Raw genomic sequence first — 19,319 nt, 5'->3', positions numbered from 1 at the left:
GCGCGTGGCCTAGTGGATAAGGCATCGGGTCTAGTGATCTGAAGGTCACTGGTTCGAGCCTCAGCTGAGGCAGTGTGTTGTGTCCTTGAGCAAGGCACTTAACAACACATTGCTCTGCAACGACACCAGTGCCAAGCTGCTTGGTTCCTAGTGCCCTTCCCTTGGACAACATCGATGGCATGGAGAGGGGAAGGCTTGCAGCTTGGGCAACTGCCGGTCTCCCATACAACCCTGCCTAGGCCTGCGTCCTAGAAACCTTCCAAGGCGCAAATTCATGGTCTCACAAGACTTAACGGATGCCTATTCAAGGCCTTCGAGGTTCAATCGTTAGGTATTAATATTGAAGTAGTAAAATAGATTCAACAGTGGCTGGATGGGAGATGCCAGAGAGTAGTGGTGGATAACTGTTTGTCAGGTTGGAGGCTGGTGCCTCAGGGATCTCAGGGATTGGGATGATGGGGTGGTAAATTGGATTAGTAAGTATGCAGATGATACTAAGATAGCTAGCATTGTGGATAATGAAGTAGGTTTTCAAAGCTTGCAGACAGATTTAGGCCAGTTAGAAGAGTGGGCTGAAAGATGGCAGATGGAGTTTAATGCTGTTAAGTGTGAGGTGCTACATTTTGGTAGGACTAATCAAAATAGGACACACATGGTAAATGGTAGGGCATTGAAGAATGCAGCAGAACAGAGTGATCTAGGAATAATGGTGCATAGTTCCCTGAAGGTGGAATCTCATGTGGATAGGGTGGTGAAGAAAGCTTTTCGTATGCTGGCCGTTATAAATCAGAGCATCGAGTATAGGAGTTGGGATGTAATGTTAAAATTGTACAAGGTATTGGTGAGGCCAAATTTGGAGTATTGTGTACAGTTCTGGTCATCAAATTATAGGAAAGATGTCAACAAAATAGAGAGAGTACAGAGAAGATTTACTAGAATGTAACCTGTGTTTCGGCACCTAAGTTACAGGGAAAGATTGAACAAGTTAGGTCGTTATTCTTTGGAGCGTAGAAGGTTGAGGGGGAACTTGATAGAGGTATTTAAAATTATGAGGAGGATAGATAGAGTTGACGTGGATAGGATTTTTCCATTGAGAGTAGGGGAGATTCAAACAAGAGGACATGAGTTGAGAGTTAGGGGGCAAAAGTTGAGGGGTAACATGAGGTAGAAAAACACTCAGTGTTAGCTGTGTGGAACGAGCTTCCAGTCGAAGTGGTAGAGGCAGGTTTGATACTGTCATTTTTTAAAAAATTGGTTAGGTATATGGACAAGAAAAGAATGGAGGGTTATGGGCTGAGTGCAGGTTGGTGGGACTAGGTGAGAGTAAGTGTTCGGCACGGACTAGAAGGACGGAGATGGCCTGTTTCCATGCTGTAATTGTTATATGGTTATAATCTTCATTCAGCCATGATTCTGTGATGCCAACAACATCATATCTGCCAGTCTGCTACTGTGCTGCAAGTTCATCTACCTTATTCCGAATACTGCACACATTCATATACAAAACCTTCAGTCCTGTATTCTCCCTTTTCGATTTTGTCTGCCTTTTACATTGCAATTCATCATGTTGACTGCAATACCCTTTCAACAACCTGTCCTCACTACACATTGCCTCTGTTTGTAAACCAATTACCTCATCTTGAGCACTATTACCCGCCTTTCCTATGATACTTCTTGCATTGAAATATATGCAGATTAGGGTACTAGTCACACCATGCTCAGTATTTTGATTCCTAACTTTGAGATCTTACCTGCCTGTACAACCTCTCTACTGACTGTTCTGACACTCTCGTTTCCTTCCCCCTGCTACTCTCATTTAAACCCCACAATGCAGCACTAATAAACTTTCCACTAAGATATTAGAAACATAGAAAAATAATACAGCACAATACAGGCCCTTTGGCCCACAATGCTGTGCCGAACATGTATTTACTTTAGAATTTACCTAGGGTTACCCTTTGCCCTGTATTTTTCTAAACTTCATGTACCTATCCAGGAGTTTCTTAAAAGACCTTATCGTATCCGCCTCCACCACCATTGCCGGCAGCCAATTGCACGCACTCACAACTCTCTGCATTTAAAAAAAAACAACTTACCCCTGACATTTCCTCTGTATCTTCTTCCAGGCTCCTTAAAACTGTGCCCTATTGTGCTATCCATTTCAGCTCTGGGGAAAATGCCTCTAACCATCCACATGATTGAAAATAGGCATTGAAAACTATATCAGCAAGTTTGCTGACGATACTAAACTGGGTGGCAGTGTGACATGCGAAGAGGACGTTGGGAGAATACAGGGAGACTTGGATAGGCTGAGTGAGTGGGCAGATACTTGGCAGATGTCATTCAATGTGAATAAATGTGAAGTTATCCACTTTGGAAGCTGGAACAAGAGGGCAGAGTATTGTCTGAACGGTGTAGAGTTAGGTAAGGGAGAAATGCAAAGAGACCTAGGAGTCCTAGTTCACCAGTCAATGAAGGTGAATGAGCAAGTGCAACAGGCAGTGAAGAGGGCAAATGGAATGTTGGCCTTTGTTACAAGGGGAATTGAATACAAGAGCAAGGATGTTCTTTTGCATTTGTACAGGGCCCTGGTGAGACCACACCTGGAATATTGTGTACAGTTTTGGTCTCCAGGTTTAAGGAAGGACATTCTGGCAATTGAGGAAGTGCAGCGTAGATTCACTAGGTTGATTCCTGGGATGGCAGGGCTGTCTTACGCAGAGAGATTGGAGAGATTGGGCTTGTACACGCTGGAATTGAGGAGATTGAGAGGGGATCTGATTGAAACGTTTAAGATAATTAAAGGATTTGATAGGATTGAGGCAGGTAATATGTTCCAGATGTTGGGAGAGTCCAGTACTAGAGGGCATGGATTGAGAATTAAGAGGTCAGTTATTTAAAACAGAGTTGAGGAAGAGCTTCTTCTCCCAGAGAGTTGTGGAGGTGTGGAATGCACTGCCTCGGAAGACGGTGGAGGCCAATTCTCTGGATGCTTTCAAGAAGGAGCTGGATAGATATCTGATGGATAGGGGAATCAAGGGATATGGGGACAAGGCAGGGACTGGGTATTGATAGTGAATGATCAGCCATGATCTCAGAATGGCGATGCAGACTCGAGGGGCCGAATGGTCTACTTCTGCACCTATTGTCTATTGTCTATGATCAATGCCTCTCATTATCTTATACACCTCTCATCCTCCTCCGCTCCAAGGAGAAAAGGCCAAGTTCACTCAACCTATTCTTGTAAGGCATGCTCCCCAATCCAGGCAACATCCTTGTAAATCTCCTCTGCACCCTTTCTATGGCTTTCACATCCTTCCTGTAGTGAGGTGACCAGAGCTGAGCACAGTACAGGTAGTCCCCGAGTTACGAACATTCGACTTATGGACAACGCGTACTTGGAAACCCTGGAAGGAGAACGCCATCTGCCATTTTAAGTTGAATCCCGACGCCATCTGCAATTTTAAGTTGTTGCCGTGTTAAGTGTTTAGTATTTGACTTAAAATTTTCTTGGTAAGATTCACCCTGACCCCCACCCCCCGGTCGGCTGGTGGTGCAGTGAGATCAGCGCCGGGCTGGAGAATGGAGGTTTCCGTGCTGGGTTGATGTCGATCCAGTGACTCCCGTACCATCCGTGCCGGGTTGATAGCGAGCTCACAACTCGACCTCGTTAAAAAAAAAACTGCCACCTCCAGTTTAAATTCCCACGCGGAATATTGTGGATGATCAAATGCGCAATCCAGCACAGCCCCCACTTGTCCCATTCAGCCTGTCTCAGTGTGATGGTTGTTAGGACTCAGCGGAGCTCGGGACCTGCTGCCCGTAGTGTTTCTGTTCCTTTGACGGAGTGTGGTGGTCCTTAAGACCTAATGGACCTCGAGAGCCGGCGGAGCTTGGGACCCGCTGCCCACAGTGTTTCTGTTCCGTTGACAATGTGCGGTGGTCCTTAAGACCTGGCGGAGGTTGGGACCCGACGCCAGCAGTGTTTCTGTTCCATTGACAGGAAGCGATCGCGATTGAAAATAAAGTGGAAATAATAAAGCATTTGGAAAGAGGTGAAACACCATTGGTCATTAGACAGTCGGTCAACAATGGGAACAATTTTAAAGGTTAACGGATAAAGTGAGAATAATGGAACATTTGAAAGGCCCTGCCCTGATGAAAGCTACAATTATTATTAAGCAACGCAGTGTTTTAATTATTGGAATACATAGGTTTCTTAACAGTTTTATATGCATAGAAAGGTAAAATATGTACTATATACTAAGACAAACATTTGACTGATGCTAAATAATAACGGATGTACTTGTTCCAACGTATGTACAAATCCAACTTAAATACGGACTCAGGAATGGAACTCATGCGTAACCTGGGGACTGCCTGTACTCCAAGTGGGGTCTGACCAGGGTCCTATATAGCTGTAGCATTACCTCTCGGCTCCTATTCCATGATTGATGAAGACCAATACACCGTACACCTTCTTAACCACAGAGTCACCCTGCGCAGCAGCTTTGAGTGTCAGTGGACTCGGACCCCAAGATCTCTCTGATCCTCCACATTGCCAAGAGTCTTACCATTAATACTATATTCTGTCATCATATTTGACCAACCAAAATGAACCACCTCTCACTTATCTTGGTTGAACTCTATCTGCCACTTCTCAGCCCAGTTTTGCATCCTATTGATGTCCCGCCATAATCTCTGACAGCCCTCCACACTATCCACAACACCCCCAGCCTATGTGTCATCAGCAAATTTACTAACTTATCCCTCCATTTCCTCATCTAGGTCATTTATAAATTTCACAAAAAGAAAGGATCCCGGAACAGATCCCTAGGGCACACCACTGGTCACCGACCTCCATGCAGAATATGACCCGTCTACAATCTTTGTCTTCCTTGGGCAAGCCCATTCTAGATTCACAAAGCAATGAATCCTCGGATCCTATGCCTCCTTACTTTCTCAATAAGCCTTGCATGGGGTACCTTGTCAAGTGCCTTGCTGAAATCCATATACGCTACATCTACTGCTCTATCTTCATCAACATGTTTAGTCACATACTCAAAAAATTCAATCAGGCTCATAAGGTACTTTGGCCTTTGACAAAGCCATGCTGACTATTCTTAATCATATTTTGCCTCTCCAAATGTTCATAAATCCTCCATCTCTGGATCTTTTCCATCAACTTAACAACCACTGAGCTAAGACTTCCTGGGCTATCTCTACTCCCTTTCTTAAATAAGGGAGCAACATCTGGGATCTTCCGGAACCTCCCCTGTCCCCATTGATGATACACAGATTATTGCCAGAGGCTCAGCAATGTCCTCTCTTGCCACCCACAGTAGCCTGGGGTACATCTCCTGGAGACTTTTCCATTTTGATGTTTCCCAAAAGCTCCAGCACATCCTCTTTCTTAATATCTATATGCTCAAGTTTTTCAATCCACTGTAAGTCATCCCTACAATCGCCAAGATCCTTTTCCGTGATGAATCCTGAAACAAAGTATTCATTCAGTACCTCTGCTATCTCCTCCAGTTCCTTACACACTTTTCCACTGTCACACTTGATTGGTCCTATTGTTTCACTTCTTATCCTTTTGCTGTTCACATACTTGTGGAATGCCTTGGGGTTTTCTTTAATCCTGCTTGCCAGGGCCTTCTCATGGCCCCTTCTGGCTCTCCTAATTTCATTCTTAAGCCCCTTCCTGCTAGTCTTCTAGATCTCTATCAGTAACTAATTTTTTGAACCTTTTGTAATCTTTTCTTCTTGACTAGATTTTCAATAACCTTTGTATCCACGGTTCCAGTACTCTACCAACCTTTCTCTGTTTCATGTAATGTACCTATGCAGAGTGCCATGCAAATATCCACTGAACATTTGCCTATTTCTGGCGTACATTTCCCTGAGCATATCTGTTCCCAATTTATGCTTCCAAGTTCCTGCCTGATAGTTTCATATTTCCCCTTACTCCAATTAAACACTTTCATAACTTGTCTGTTCCTATCGCTCTCCAATGCTATAGTAAAAGAGATAGAATGGTGATCACTATCTCCAAAATGCACTCCCACTGAGAGATCTGACACCCCATCTAAACCCCTTCCTGTAGATAGTTGCCAATCAATAATTTTTTTTTTGCCACCCCCCCCCTCGCCAATCAATATTTGAGAAATTAAAATCTCTCACCATGACAATCCTGTTATTGTTACATCTTTCCAGAATCTGTCTATCTGCTCCTCGATGTCCCTGTTACTATTGGGTGGTCTATAAAAAAAACACCCAGTAGAGTTATTGACCCCTTCCTGTTTCTAACTTCTACCCACAGAGACTCAGTAGACAACCCCACCATGACATCCTCCTTTTCTGCAGCCATGACACGATCTCTGATCAGCAGTGCCACGCCCCCACCTCTTTTGCCTCTCTCCCTGTCCTTTCTGAAACATCTAAAGCCTGGCACTGTAACTATTCCTGCCACTGAGCCTTCCAAGTCTCTGTAATGGCCACAACATCATAAAGTGCTGATCCACACTCTAAGCTCATCCACTTTGTTCATGATCTGCTTCTTGCATTAAAATAAGCACATCCCTTCTCTATTACCTGCCTATCCTCCCTCTCGCACTGTCTCCAAGCTTTCTCTATTTGTGAGCCAACCGTCCCTTTCTCTGTCTCGCCAATTTGGTTCCCAGCCCCCAGCAATTCTAGTTTAAACTCTCTCCAATAGCCTTAGCAAACCTCCCTGCCAGGATATTGGACACCCTCTGATTCAAGTGCAACCTGTCCTTTTTGTACAAGTCACACCTGACCCAATCCAGAAATCTGAATTCCTGTCCCCTGCTCCAATCCCTCAGCCACTCATTTATCCTCTGCCTCATTCTACTCCTTTTCTCACCGTCACATGGTACAGACAGTAATCCTGAGATTAGTACCTTTGAGGTCCTGCTTCTCAACTTCCTTCATAACTTCCTGTAGTCTGCTTTTGGGACCTCCTCCCTTTTCCTACCTATGTCATTGGTACCACAACCTCTGGCTGTTCACCTTCCCACTTCAAGATATCATGGACACGATCAGAAATATCCCAGACCCTGGCATCTGGGAGGCAAACTACCATCAGCGTTTCTTTCCTGCATACACAGAATCGCCTGTCTGACCCCTGACTATAGAGTTCCTGAAAACTGCTGCCTTCTTCCTTTCCCTACCCTTCTGAGCCACAGGGCCAGACTCTGTGCCAGAGGCGCAGTCATTGTTGCTCCCCTCAGGTAGGCCATCCAACTGACAGTACTCAGACTGGAGTACTTTTTGTTAAGGGGTACAGCCACAGAGGTACTCTCTAGTATCTGACTCCTGCCCTTCCCTCTCTTGCCTTTACCCACTTACCTGTCTCCTGAGGCCCTGGTGTGACTTCTTGCCTATAACTCCTCTCTTATCACCTCCTTAGTTCAGGTGGAAACTGTCCCTTATGCAAATGTCCCACCTTCCCTAGAAGAGAGCCCAATGATCCAAAAAGGTTAGGCCCTCCCTCCTACACCAGCTCCTTAGCCAAAAATTAAACTGTATAATCTTACTAGTTCTGGCCTCACTGGCTCATGGCATGGGTAGCAATCCTGGGGTCACAACCCCAGACGTCCTGCTCTTAACTTAGCACCTAACTCCCTGAGCTCCCTATGTAGAATCTCGTCATTCATCCTATTCATGTCATTGATTATGACTTCTGGCTGTCCAGCTGAGGACTCGATCTAAGATGTCTCAGAACCTGAGAGGCAACATGCCATCTGGGAACTCTTCTAAGTAACGTTCCTCTATCACCACAGCATGCCTGTTCTTCCCCTTCCCTTCTGAGTCACAGAGGGAGACTCGGTGCCAGAGACCCGAACATTGTGAATTCATTCTTCTTTCTTTTGTTATAGTTTCTTTCTTTCTACTGTATAATTTTCTAATTAGAATTTTCATAAACTATTTTAAATAACTTTTCAATCAAAATCAAAATAACATCTCTTCATCAAGTATTGCATATCAGGATTGCTTTAATAAAGTTAAAGGTAGATTGGCTTGACTTATCATATGTACATTGAAATATCGAAACATGCAGAGAAATGGGTTGCTTATGTCAGGGATGTGCCAGGGCAGCTCAGGAGTATCACCATGCTTCTGGCATCAATATGACAAGCTCACAAATTACTAGCCCTTACTTGGAATGTGGGAGGAAACTTCAGCACCCCGAGGGGACCCACATGGTCACGGGAAGAATGTACGAACTCCTTACAGACAGTGGCTGAAGAAGAGATTGAACCAGTAATGATGCCGCAAATTATTATACAATAAAGTAACACCTGAAGGAAATGTGTAATCATCCTTGATGCTCAATTAACTTTGTCTTTTTATGCAGTTTCTCCATTGATGGATTACTTTAACATGCAATGCGATTATCCGCATTTAAAATGTCTTGAGTAAAACATGATCAACCTTCTTGTTTCTTAAAATATTCTGGACGTTAGGAGTGTTTGCATTCTAAATTTGAACTTGAATTTGAATTTCTCATAACGTTTTTGTTTGTTTTGTTCTTCTAGTACTGGATTAATGAATACACCTCATCGCTGGGAATTGGTGTCTTCCACTCAGGCATTGAAATTTATGGCAGAGGTGAGGACTGGAAGAAATACAACTTATAAAATCTTTAGTTTTTATTGCAATTAAGGCGCACATCAATATGAAATTTATGTTGGATGATCCATCAGTCACATTTTTGTAATTACCTAGTTTGTTTCGTTCAGCACTGTATCCAGTAACTCCAGCATATAAATTTTTTCTATCACACAATTTGTGCTGCATAACTTCACATTCTTGTGAAGAATTTCTTCTGAGGGTAAAAATTTTTGGAATTTGTACCTCAGAGCTGTCGTAAAAGATCATTACATGTATTCAAGGCCAATGTCAAGTATTGATCTGTAAGGTAGTCAAGAAAGTAGGGAATGGAGAGAAAAGTGGACCAAATCAGCCATGATCTTATTGATTTGAGAGCCATAATGCTTGCTTTCATTCCTCTTTCTGTGTTCTTAAATTTGAAAAAATTATCTATGGATTACTAAAATATAGTTCATTGTTGCTTTGTCTAAAATCTTGGTTCTTGGATTGACACTAACTTGTTTACTTATGAAGGTCCTCCACCTCTAGTGGTGTCTTACATCCTGTCCGTATCATTCTCCTGGTCATGCAAGTCCCAATTGGAAAGTCGGAAATACCGTCACACTCAGATGTAGAAGGATTCTTCGTGCTGTTTTCATAACAATTTTGTTTTACCGTTCTGAGTTGTTAGCACTGAGCTGAACCCCCGAAGCTGGAGGACCAGCGGACCATTCTTATTCTGGTCTCTACCCTTTGACTCCAGCCAACATATAGTGGTGTGAGAAAATTTGAGAACCCCATAGAATTTTCTCTATTTCTGTATAAATATGACCTAAAATGTGATCAGATCTTCATGCAAGTCCTGAAACTAGAGAAGGAGAACCAAATTAAATAAGTAACACAAAAATTATATGTTCTTATTTATTTAGAAAAATTATCAGACATTACATGTATTTGTTGGAAAGAGTATGTGAACTTTTGCTTTCAGTAACTGGTGTGACCTCCTTCTACAGCAATAACTTCAACCAAATGTTTCTGGTAACTCAAACACGAGGAAATCTGCAGATGCTGGAAATTCAAACAACACACACAAAATGCTGGTGGAACGCAGCAGGCCAGGCAGCATCTATGGGAAGAAGCACTGTCGACGTTTCGGGCCGAGACCCTTCATCAGGACTAACTGAAAGAAAAGATTTGAGAGGGGGAGGGGGAAAATCTGAAATGATAGGAGAAGACAGGAGGGGGTGGGGTGAAGCTAAGAGCTGGAAAGGTGATTGGCAAGAGGGATACAGAACTGGAGAAAGGTGAGGATCATGGGACGGGAGTCCTAGGGAGAAAGAAAAGGGGAGGGGAGCATCAGAAGGAGATGGAGAACAGGCAAAGAGTGATGAACAGAGAGAGAAAAAAAGGAGGGGGGAAAATAAATAAATTAGGGATGGGGTAAGAAGGGGAGGAGGGGCATTAACGGAAGTTAGAGAAATCAATGTTCATGCCATCAGATTGGAGGCTACCCAGACGGAATATAAGGTGTTGTTCTTCCAACCTGAGTGTGGCTTCATCTTGACAGTAGAGGAGGCCATGGATAGACATAACAGAATGGGAATGGGACGTGGAATTAAAATGTATGGCCACTGGGAGATCCTGCTTTCTCTGGCGGACAGAGTGTAGGTGTTCAACAAAACGATCTCCCAGTCTGCATCGGGTCTCACCAATATATAAAAGGCTGCACTAGGAGTACCGGATGCAGTATACCACACCAGCCGGCTCACAGGTGAAGTGTTGCCTCACCTGGAAGGACTGTCTGGAGCCCTGAATAGTGGTGAGGGAGGAGGTGTAAGGGCAGGTGTAGCACTTGTTCCACTTACAAGAATAAGCACCAGGAGGGAGATCGGTGGGAAGGGATGGGGAGGACGGACGAATGGACAACGGAGTCACGTAGGGAGCGATCCCTGTGGAAAGCAGAAGGTGGGGAGGGAACGATGTGCTTGGTAGTGGGATCTGGTTGGAGGTGGCGGAAGTTACGGAGAGTTATACGTTGGACCTGGAGGAAGGTGGGGTGGTAGGTGAGGACAAGGGGAACCCTATCCTGAGTTGGGTGGCGGGTGGATGGGGTGAGAGCAGATGTGCGTGAAATGGGAGAGACGTGTTTGAGAGCAAAGTTGATGGTGGAGGAAGGGAAGCCCCTTTGTTTAAAAAAGGAAGACATTTCCTTCGTCCTGGAATGAAAGGCCTCATCCTGAGAGCAGATGCAGCAGAGATGGAAGAATTGCGAGAAGGGGATGGTATTTTTGCAAGAGACAGGGTGGGAAGAGGAATAGTCCAGGTAGCTGTGAGAGTCAGTAGGCTTATAGTAGGTATCAGTAGATAAGCCGTCTCCAGAGATGAAGACAGAAAGATCAAGAAAGGAGAGGGAGGTGTCAGAAATGGATCAGGTAAATTTGAGGGCAGGGTGAAAGTTGGAGGCAAAGTTAAATAAAGTCAATGAACTCAGGAGGCAGTGCCAATGCAGACGACTGTCAAGATGAAGCCACACTCAGGTTGGAGGAACAATACCTTATACTCTGTCTGGGTAGCCTCCAACCTGATGGCATGAACATTGATTTCTCTAACTTCTGTTAATGCCCCTTCTCCCCTTCTTACCCCATCCCTGATTTATTTATTACCCCCCTTTTTTTTCCTCTCTCTGCCCATCACTCTTTGCCTGTTTTCCATCTCCCTCTGGTGCTCCCCCCTCCCCCTTTCTTTCTCCTTAGGCCTCCCGTCCCATGATCCTTACCCTTCTTTAGCTCTGTATCCCTTTTGCCAATCACCTTTCCAGCTCTTAGCTTCACCCACCCCACTCCTATCTTGTCCTATTATTTCGGATTTTCCCCCTCCCCCTCCTACTTTCGGGGACGGGGTTGGCCGGTGGTGACGTCACAGAGTAGGGTCCTCTCACCTGGGCCTACGGGGAGGTTCTGGAGCTGCAAACCGGAGACTGCAGTCCTGTAACTAGGGATCTCCTCATCTGCCTGCTGCGCCTCCGCCAGTGCTTCATAGTCTACCCCCTGGGACACGGCTAGGATGTTAGGGCGGGAGAGGGCGTCCGCCGTCGTGTATTCGGAGATGTAGGACAGATGTTGCTGCTGGCAGGACGTTTAGGGGTCGGATGCCTTCGTGAACGCAAAGGTAAGCGGTTTCTGGTCCATGAACGCGATGAAGGGCCTACCTTCCAAGAAGTACCTGAAATGCCGGATTGCCAGGTATAGCGCCAACAGTTCCCTGTCGAAAGCACTGTATTTGAGCTCGGGTGGTTGTAGGTGTTTGCTGAAAAACGCCAGGGGTTGCCAGCGACCCTCGATGAGTTGTTCCAACACTCCACCGACTGCGTCCACTGTGAGGGCGGTAGGGACTAGGGACGTCCATTCTGGGGTGCACTAGCATCACAGCATTTGCTAAGGCTTCTTTGATTTTAATGAACCCGGCGGCGGACTCCTCATCCCAGGTAATGTCGTTGCCCTTACCCGACATCAGGGCGAATAGGGGCCGCAGAAGGGAGGAAGCGGTGGTAGAAATTTACCATACCCACAAATTCCTGAAGGCCTTTGATTGTTTTGGGTCGGGGGAAATGGTGGACTGCGTCTACCTTAGGGGGCAGAGGGGTTGCTCCATCTTTAGTAATCCTGTGGCCCAGGAAGTCAATGGTGTCAAGCCCAAACTGGCATTTGGCCGGGTTGATTGTCAGGCCGTATTCACTCAGTCTGGCGTAGAGTTGACGGAGGTGGGACAGATGCTCCTGACGACTGCTGCTGGCTATGAGGATGTTGTCCAAATAGATGAAAGCGAAGTCCAGGTCGCGTCCCACCATGTCCATTAACCGCTGAAACGTCTGTGCGGCATTCTTTAGGCCGAACGGCTTGCGGAGGAACTCTAAAAGGCCAAAAGGGGTGTTGAGTGCCATTTTGGGGACGTCGTCCAGATGCATCGGGATTTGATGGTATCGCTGGACGAGGTCTACCTTGGAGAAGATCCTTGCGCCGTGCAGGTTTGCTGCAAAGTCCTGAATATGCGGCACAGGGTGGCGGTCCGGTGTTGTAGCCTTGTTCAGCCTGCAGTAGTCGCCGCATGGTCTCCAGCCCCCTGTTGCTTTGGGAACCATATGCAGGGGGGAGGCTCATGGGCTGTTGGACCGCCGTATGATCCCCGATTCCTCCATCCTCTTGAACTCCTCCTTCGTCAGCTGAAGCTTGTCCGGGGGAAGCCTTCGAGCATGGGCATGGAGGGGTGGTCCCTGTGTTGGGATGTGGTGCTGTACGCCGTGTCTGGGCATGGCTGCCGTGAACTGTGGTGCCAGAACCGATGGGAAATCTGCCAGGACTCTGGTGAAGTCGTTGTCGGACAGCGTGATGGAGTCTAGGTGTGGGGCCGGCAACCGGGCTTCACGCAGGGAGAACATTTGAAAGGTCTCGGCATGGACCAGTCTCTTACCTTGCAGGTCGACCAGTAGGCTGTGAGCCCGCAGAAAATCCTCGCCTGGGAGCGGTTGGGCTACGGCAGCCAGTGTGAAGTCCCACGTGAACTGGCTGGAGCCGAACTGTAGCTGCACCGTTCGGGTGCCGTAGGTCCTTACTGTGCTGCTGTTCGCGGCCCTCAGGGTGGGACCCGGTGCTCTGTTGCAGGTGTCGTAACTTGTCGGAGGTAAAACGCTGATCTCAGCTCCGGTGTCGACCAAAAAGCGGCCGGGAAAAAAGTTTCCTGGGAACTTGCAGGGCGGGCTACAGCAGCGGGCTTCTGCACCCCACCGCTGGTGGTAGAAGCCCCTTTGTTCGTTGGCCTCTTCGCCCCTGCCTCTGGGGTTAGCGGGCTCTGCAGCCAGGCCTGGTCTGGCTTGCTGCTGGGAGCGTGGCCTGTTGATCTGTGCGACGGATGCCCCACTCTCCTTGGCTTTCCACAGCATGTCCGCCCAGGCCGCCATCCTCCGGGGGTCGCTGAAATCCGCGTCGGACAGTAGCAGGCGTATGTCCTCGGGCAGCTGCTCCAGGAATGCCTGCTCAAACATGAGGCAGGGCTTGTGACCTCCTGCCAGGGAGAGCATCTCGTTCATCAAAGCCGACGGCGGCTTGTCTCCCAAACCATCGAGGTGTAGTAAGTGGGCAGTAAGCTGTGAGAGTCCGAAAGTCCTTATGAGCAAGGCTTTGAACTCTGTGTATTTGCTGTCCGCTGGGGGAAGACTGTATGAACTCCTCAACCTGGGCGGCTGTCTCCTGGTCGAGGGAGCTCACCACGTAGTAGTAACGTGTGTCATCCGAGGTTATCTGTCGAATGTGGAATTGGGCTTCTGCTTGTTGGAACCATAGGTGAGGTCGCAGCGTCCAGAAGCTTGGCAGTTTTAATGAAACTGCGTGAACAGATGCGGCGTCGTTCATCTTCGGCCCAAATATCGCTTGGGCCGTTGGGGTCACCAATTGTAGCGGTGTGCTACATGCAGCGCTGCAGTAAATGACACGGAGTCGGTGAGCTGCAGTTGCAAAAGAGATTTATTCAAACTTCGCGGCCTCGCTTTAAAGCCTTCCTGATCCCGCCCTCCCCGGGATTCACAGTCCCTTCCCGCGCGCTGGCTTTTCCCTTTGCTGGTGAAGCAGACTGGGCGCCCTCTTTGGATCCGGCCTCTATGCCGGTGTGCGCCACTTTTTGAGCTGGTTCGAGTGCGCTGGGAAGTGTGTCGCCACAGCACCACATCGTTCCCTCAATGATTGCAAGCTGCCCAGGCCCTGAGGCAGCAAAGCAGCCCCAAACTGTGATGCTCTTTCCACCATGCTTCACAGTTGGGATGAGGTTTTGTTGATGTGCAGTGCCCCTTTTTCTCCAAACATAGCAATGTGTATTACTGACAAAATTTTCAATTTTTGTTCCTGAAACAAGAGCATCATCCAGGTGGTCTTTTGCAAACTTTAGCAAGTTCTAGAGATCTTTTGCTGTTATTGTTACCCTTGGGTTCTGTTTCAGCTCCTTTAGCATTTCATGTTGTGCTCTTGGTGTGATCTTTGCTGGATGCCCATTCCTAGGGAGAGTAGCAACTCCCCAGTTTCCTCCATTTGTCGACAGACTCTCTTACTGTGGACTAATGAACACTTAGGTCTTTAGTAATGCTTTTGTAGCTTTCTCCAGCTAGATGCATCTCTACAATTCTTCTTCTAAGGTCTTCTGAAAGCTGTTTTGATCGAGACATGGTGCACATAAACAGATCTTTCATGAGAAGAGCAGTCTTTATCACTAACCTGACTTTCTGTGTCTTTTTTATAGGATAGGGCACCTCTACAATCCATACCTCAAACCTCATCTCATTGATTGGAACACCTGACTTCAAATAGCTTTTGTAGAAGGCATTACCCCAGAGGTTCCTATACTTTTCCCAACAAATACATGTAATATTGGATCATTTTTCCTCAATAAATGAACAAGTATAATGATTTTTATGTTATTTATTTATTTGGGTTTTCTTTATCTAGTTTTAGGACTTGCATGAAGATCTAATCACATTTTAGATCATATTTATGCAGAAATAGAGAAAATTCTACAGGGTTCACAAACTTTCTAGCACCACAGTAGATCCCTGGATCATTGAGGCACGCAAACCAAGACAAGGTTGTCGTCCTCTCGGAGTTTGGATTGACACTGTCTGCTTAATTTTCCCTTGATGTTAGTTTATTGTTTTGTACATTTTCTTCCATCAAGAATAGAAATTACTATTCATTGCTATTCAAAACCAGCTGTTCATTTTAAGGTCACGAGATTGCAGATGCTGGAATTTGGAGCAACAAACACAGTTCTGGAGGAACTCGGCAAGTCAGGCAACATCTGTGGAGGTGTGCTGGGCTGGGCCATCCTTCTACCATCACCCAGTATGTATTTCCTTGCCCGTTGGCAATAATCTCACCCTGCACTGGAGGGGAAGGCGGGTATGTCACAAACACTTTACCCCCTCCCCTTGCTGAACTGAATCAGCTCTTAATCAGCATGTTCAGTTGTGCTATCAGGAACAAAAGGAATAGATTGTCCTGTCATTAACAGAAAGGGAAAAGGGGACAGCCTTGGGGTCGTTAAAGGCACTATTATAAATGGCAGATTCTATTGCCATATCACGGAGACGTGAAATAGCCTCCAGGGACGAGAAGACAATCTCAATCCAAAGGAGCAGAGTAGCAAGCACAGCTCCATCAGTCTGAGCATGTTGCAGTTCAGCCAAGAATGTGTCTGTTGTTATCAAACCTAACAGACTCAATTCATGCATATTAAAAAATAGTTGGAAGGTTCCTAAATCCCATAGGCGGGTGAGCCAGCTAGGTAAGGATACCATTGGTCATTGATGCTGCCTTTGGTCTAAATCCTGTAATTCAGTGACAGGGTAGTTAAGAATGGCAGTCTCATTGGTGATGGGAACAGTTGTTTGAGTTTGTTCTTCAGCATTCCAGTGTTTAACTTTTATACATCTGTACCTTTATTAAATTGTTCTTGTCTCTTTCATTACCATAATCATCAATCATCATTATCCAGATATCCCTATCCCAGGTGTCTGGATCCCCAATCCTCCTGCAGGACCATAGATCGGACCCTTTCAGGATCCACTGTCAAGGCAGCTGAGCTGTGACATTACATTAGCCAATCTACATGCCACAGCAGTTTGTTTTACGTCAGAGCACTCAGCACATTCTTGCGCAGTGCGCTGTTTCATTTAAAATTGTGTTCTGAGGGCTCAAATTGGCCAGCTCACACTGTAGTCGCAAAATTTCCTCAAGACAGCTGGCCTTTCTCAGTACTTAACTGTTGCAACACAGTCATAAAAATCCATGCTACTTGAGGCAGATAATCCCTCTTGAAGGGAAAAGCTATATGCTTAAGACATTGTGATATTGCACACAGAAGCTTAACATCAGACAATTCAGCACATGCCTTCTCTGAACACCTGGGAGGACCCAAAGATCATTGGCCAGCAACCTGAAGGCCTCAAGAGTTATCCATTCATTCGAGGACCTGATAAGTCTCAGCTACAGCATCGCTCAACTTGCTTATCCATTGCCATATATTCCTGGAAGCTGTTCTCAGTGCCACTGTGTAATGGGCTGAATTGATGAGATCCAAAAGACCCAAACAATTCAAGTGTCCAAGAAATGTGGTAATAAGCTTACAAGCACAACAAAGTAACTAAAGCCTATTTATTATCATAAAACAGCACAAATAAACTGCACTAAATACTGAACCATAGAACATTACAGCACAGTACAGGCCCATATAATCCTTAAAAAAAAGTACTAATCCCACACTACCCCATAACCCTCTATTTTTCTTTCATCCATGTGCCTGTCCAAGAGGCTCTTAAATACCCTTAATGTTTTAGCCTCCACCACCATCCCTGGCAAGTCATTCCAGGCACTCACAACCCTGTGTGTAAAAAAACTTACCCTTGATGTCTCCCCTAAACTTCCCTCCCTTAATTTTGTACATGTGCCCTCTGGTGTTTGCTATTGGTGCCCTGAGAAACAGGTACTGACTATCCACCCTATCTATGCCTCTCATAATCTCATTCTTCTATGCTCCAAAGAGAAAAGTCCCAGCTTTGCTAACCTTGCTTCATATGACTTGTTCTCCAAACCAGGCAACATCCTGGTAAATCTCCTCTGCATCCTCTCCATAGTTTCCACATCCTTACTGTAATGAGGTGACCAGAATTAAACACAATACTCTTAAGTGCGGTCTCACCAGAGATTTGTAGAGTTGCAATATGACCTCTCTACTCTTGAACTCAATTCCACTGTTAATGAAGCCTAGCATCCCATAGGCCTTCTTAACTACCCCATCAACCTGCATAGTGACCTTGAAGGATATATGGATTTGAACCCCAAGGTCCCTTTGTTCATCCACACTCTTAAGTAACTGACCATTAATCCTGTACTCAGTCTTCTGGTTTGTCCTTCCAAAATGCATCACTTCACACTTGTCCGGATTAAACTCCATCTGCCATTTTACTGCCCAACTCTGCAGCCTGTCTATATCCTCTTGTAACCTTCAACAACCTGCAGCTCCATCCACAATTCCTCCAATCTTCGTGTCATCCACAAACTTACTCACCCATCCTTTCGCCTCTTCATCCAGGTCATTTATAAAAATCACAAATAGCAGAGGTCCCAGGACGGATCTCTGCGGAACTACATTTGCCATTCTCCACTCCTCCGGCACTTCCCTTGTAGCCAAAGAGGATTCAAAGATCATAGCTAATGCTCCAGCGATCTCTTCTCTCAATTCCCACAACAACCTGGGGTGTATCATATCCGGCCCTGGGGATTTATCAATTGATGTTTTTAAGAAGATCCAGCACTACTTCTTCCATAATCTCCACATTGTCCAGCACACAGGCCTGCTCTATTTCGACCTCACCCTGATCAAGGTCCTTTTCACTTGTGAATACTGAAGCAAAGTATTCATTTAGGACCTCCTCTGCCTCCAGGCGCATGTTGCCCTCTTTATCCTTTGTCTCACCTTAGTTCTCGTCATCCTCCTGTTCTTCACATATGCATAGAACGCCTTGGGGTTCTCCTTAATCCTACATACCGAGGCCTTCTGATGCCCCCTTCGAGCTCTCCTAAGTCCTTTCTTTAGCTCCTTCCTAGCTACCCTATATTTCTCATGAGCCCCTCCTACATCCTGCTTCTTATATCTAACATATGCTTCCTTTTTCCTCTTGACGAATTGCCTCGCGTGTTTCGTCAGCCACGGTTCTCTTTTCCTACTATTTTTTCCTTGCCTCAGTGGGACAAACCTATCCTGAATCCAGCTCAAGTGGTCCCTAAACTTCTCCCACATCTGTGCTTTGCCCTTTGAACATCTGTTTCCAAGGAAATTACATAGAAAGTTGCAAAAATTTCAGAGCTCATGATGCTTAGTCTCCACTTGATTGTTGCTGTTGTTGCGGGAACTCTGAATTCTGACAGGAAATCATCCTGGATCCATGCTAGGCTTTGATCAATTGCTTTTTTTCAGTCGAGAGAAAGTCCCGAGAACCGAGCGGAAGGTGCCTCAGTAAATAGGGGTTCAATCCACAAGCATTGAGAGAGACACAGAGACAGACAAGCAAACTATTCGATCTTTTGATCTCATGCCACTGTGCCTGAGACCAGAAAGAATCCAGCCACTATTAGCAAATATTTAACAAACCTCCTGTGTTTAACTTGTGTGGACACCTTACCTGCAGCAAGCTCACAAACTTGTTATTCTAAGGTCCCGGATATACAGTATAAGTATTCAGATAGATATGGACTGATTAAGGATAGTCAGTTGGCTTTATGTATGGTAGATCTTAACTAGCCGAGAGGTGATGTTACAGCTATATAGGACCCTGGTCAGACCCCACTTGGTTGCCTCACTACAGGAAGGACATGGAAACCATAGAACGGGTGCAGAGGAGATTTACAAGGGCGTTGCCTGGATTGGGGAGCATGCCTTATGAGAATAGGTTGAGTGAACTCGGCCTTTTCTCCTTGCAGTTGCAGTGGATATGAGGTGACCTGATAGAAGTGTATAAGATGATGAGCGGCATTGATTGTGTGGACAGTCAGAGGCTTTTTCCCAGGGCTGAAATGGCTAGCACAAGAGGGCATAGTTTTAAGGTGCTTGGAAGAAGGTACAGAGGAAATGTCAGGGGTAGGTTTTGTACACACAGAGTGATGAGT

At 45.9% G+C, this 19,319-nt stretch overlaps 1 protein-coding gene across 8 annotated transcripts in view; it reads left to right on the top strand.

Moving 5' to 3' along the window:
* Positions 1–19,319, top strand: part of LOC132403154 (deubiquitinase DESI2-like) — a 121,480-nt gene that overhangs the window by 62,374 nt on the left and 39,787 nt on the right. For 5 of the 8 annotated variants that reach the window (XR_009515192.1, XM_059986489.1, XM_059986494.1 and 2 more), the window contains one exon: positions 8,562–8,634. Coding sequence is in view for 7 of the 8 variants with exons in the window: in XM_059986489.1 (XP_059842472.1) it covers positions 8,562–8,634 (73 nt within the window). In the remaining variant the exon portion in view is untranslated. Of the gene's footprint in view, positions 1–8,561; positions 8,635–11,404; positions 11,785–15,379; positions 15,498–19,319 lie in introns of those variants that run through there. The other 3 variants (XM_059986490.1, XM_059986491.1, XM_059986495.1) reach the window with 2 other exon arrangements.

This window comes from Hypanus sabinus, chromosome 12, assembly GCF_030144855.1.
Source record: "Hypanus sabinus isolate sHypSab1 chromosome 12, sHypSab1.hap1, whole genome shotgun sequence".
NCBI lineage: Eukaryota > Metazoa > Chordata > Chondrichthyes > Myliobatiformes > Dasyatidae > Hypanus > Hypanus sabinus.
This window is presented reverse-complemented; position numbering and strand designations above follow the sequence as displayed.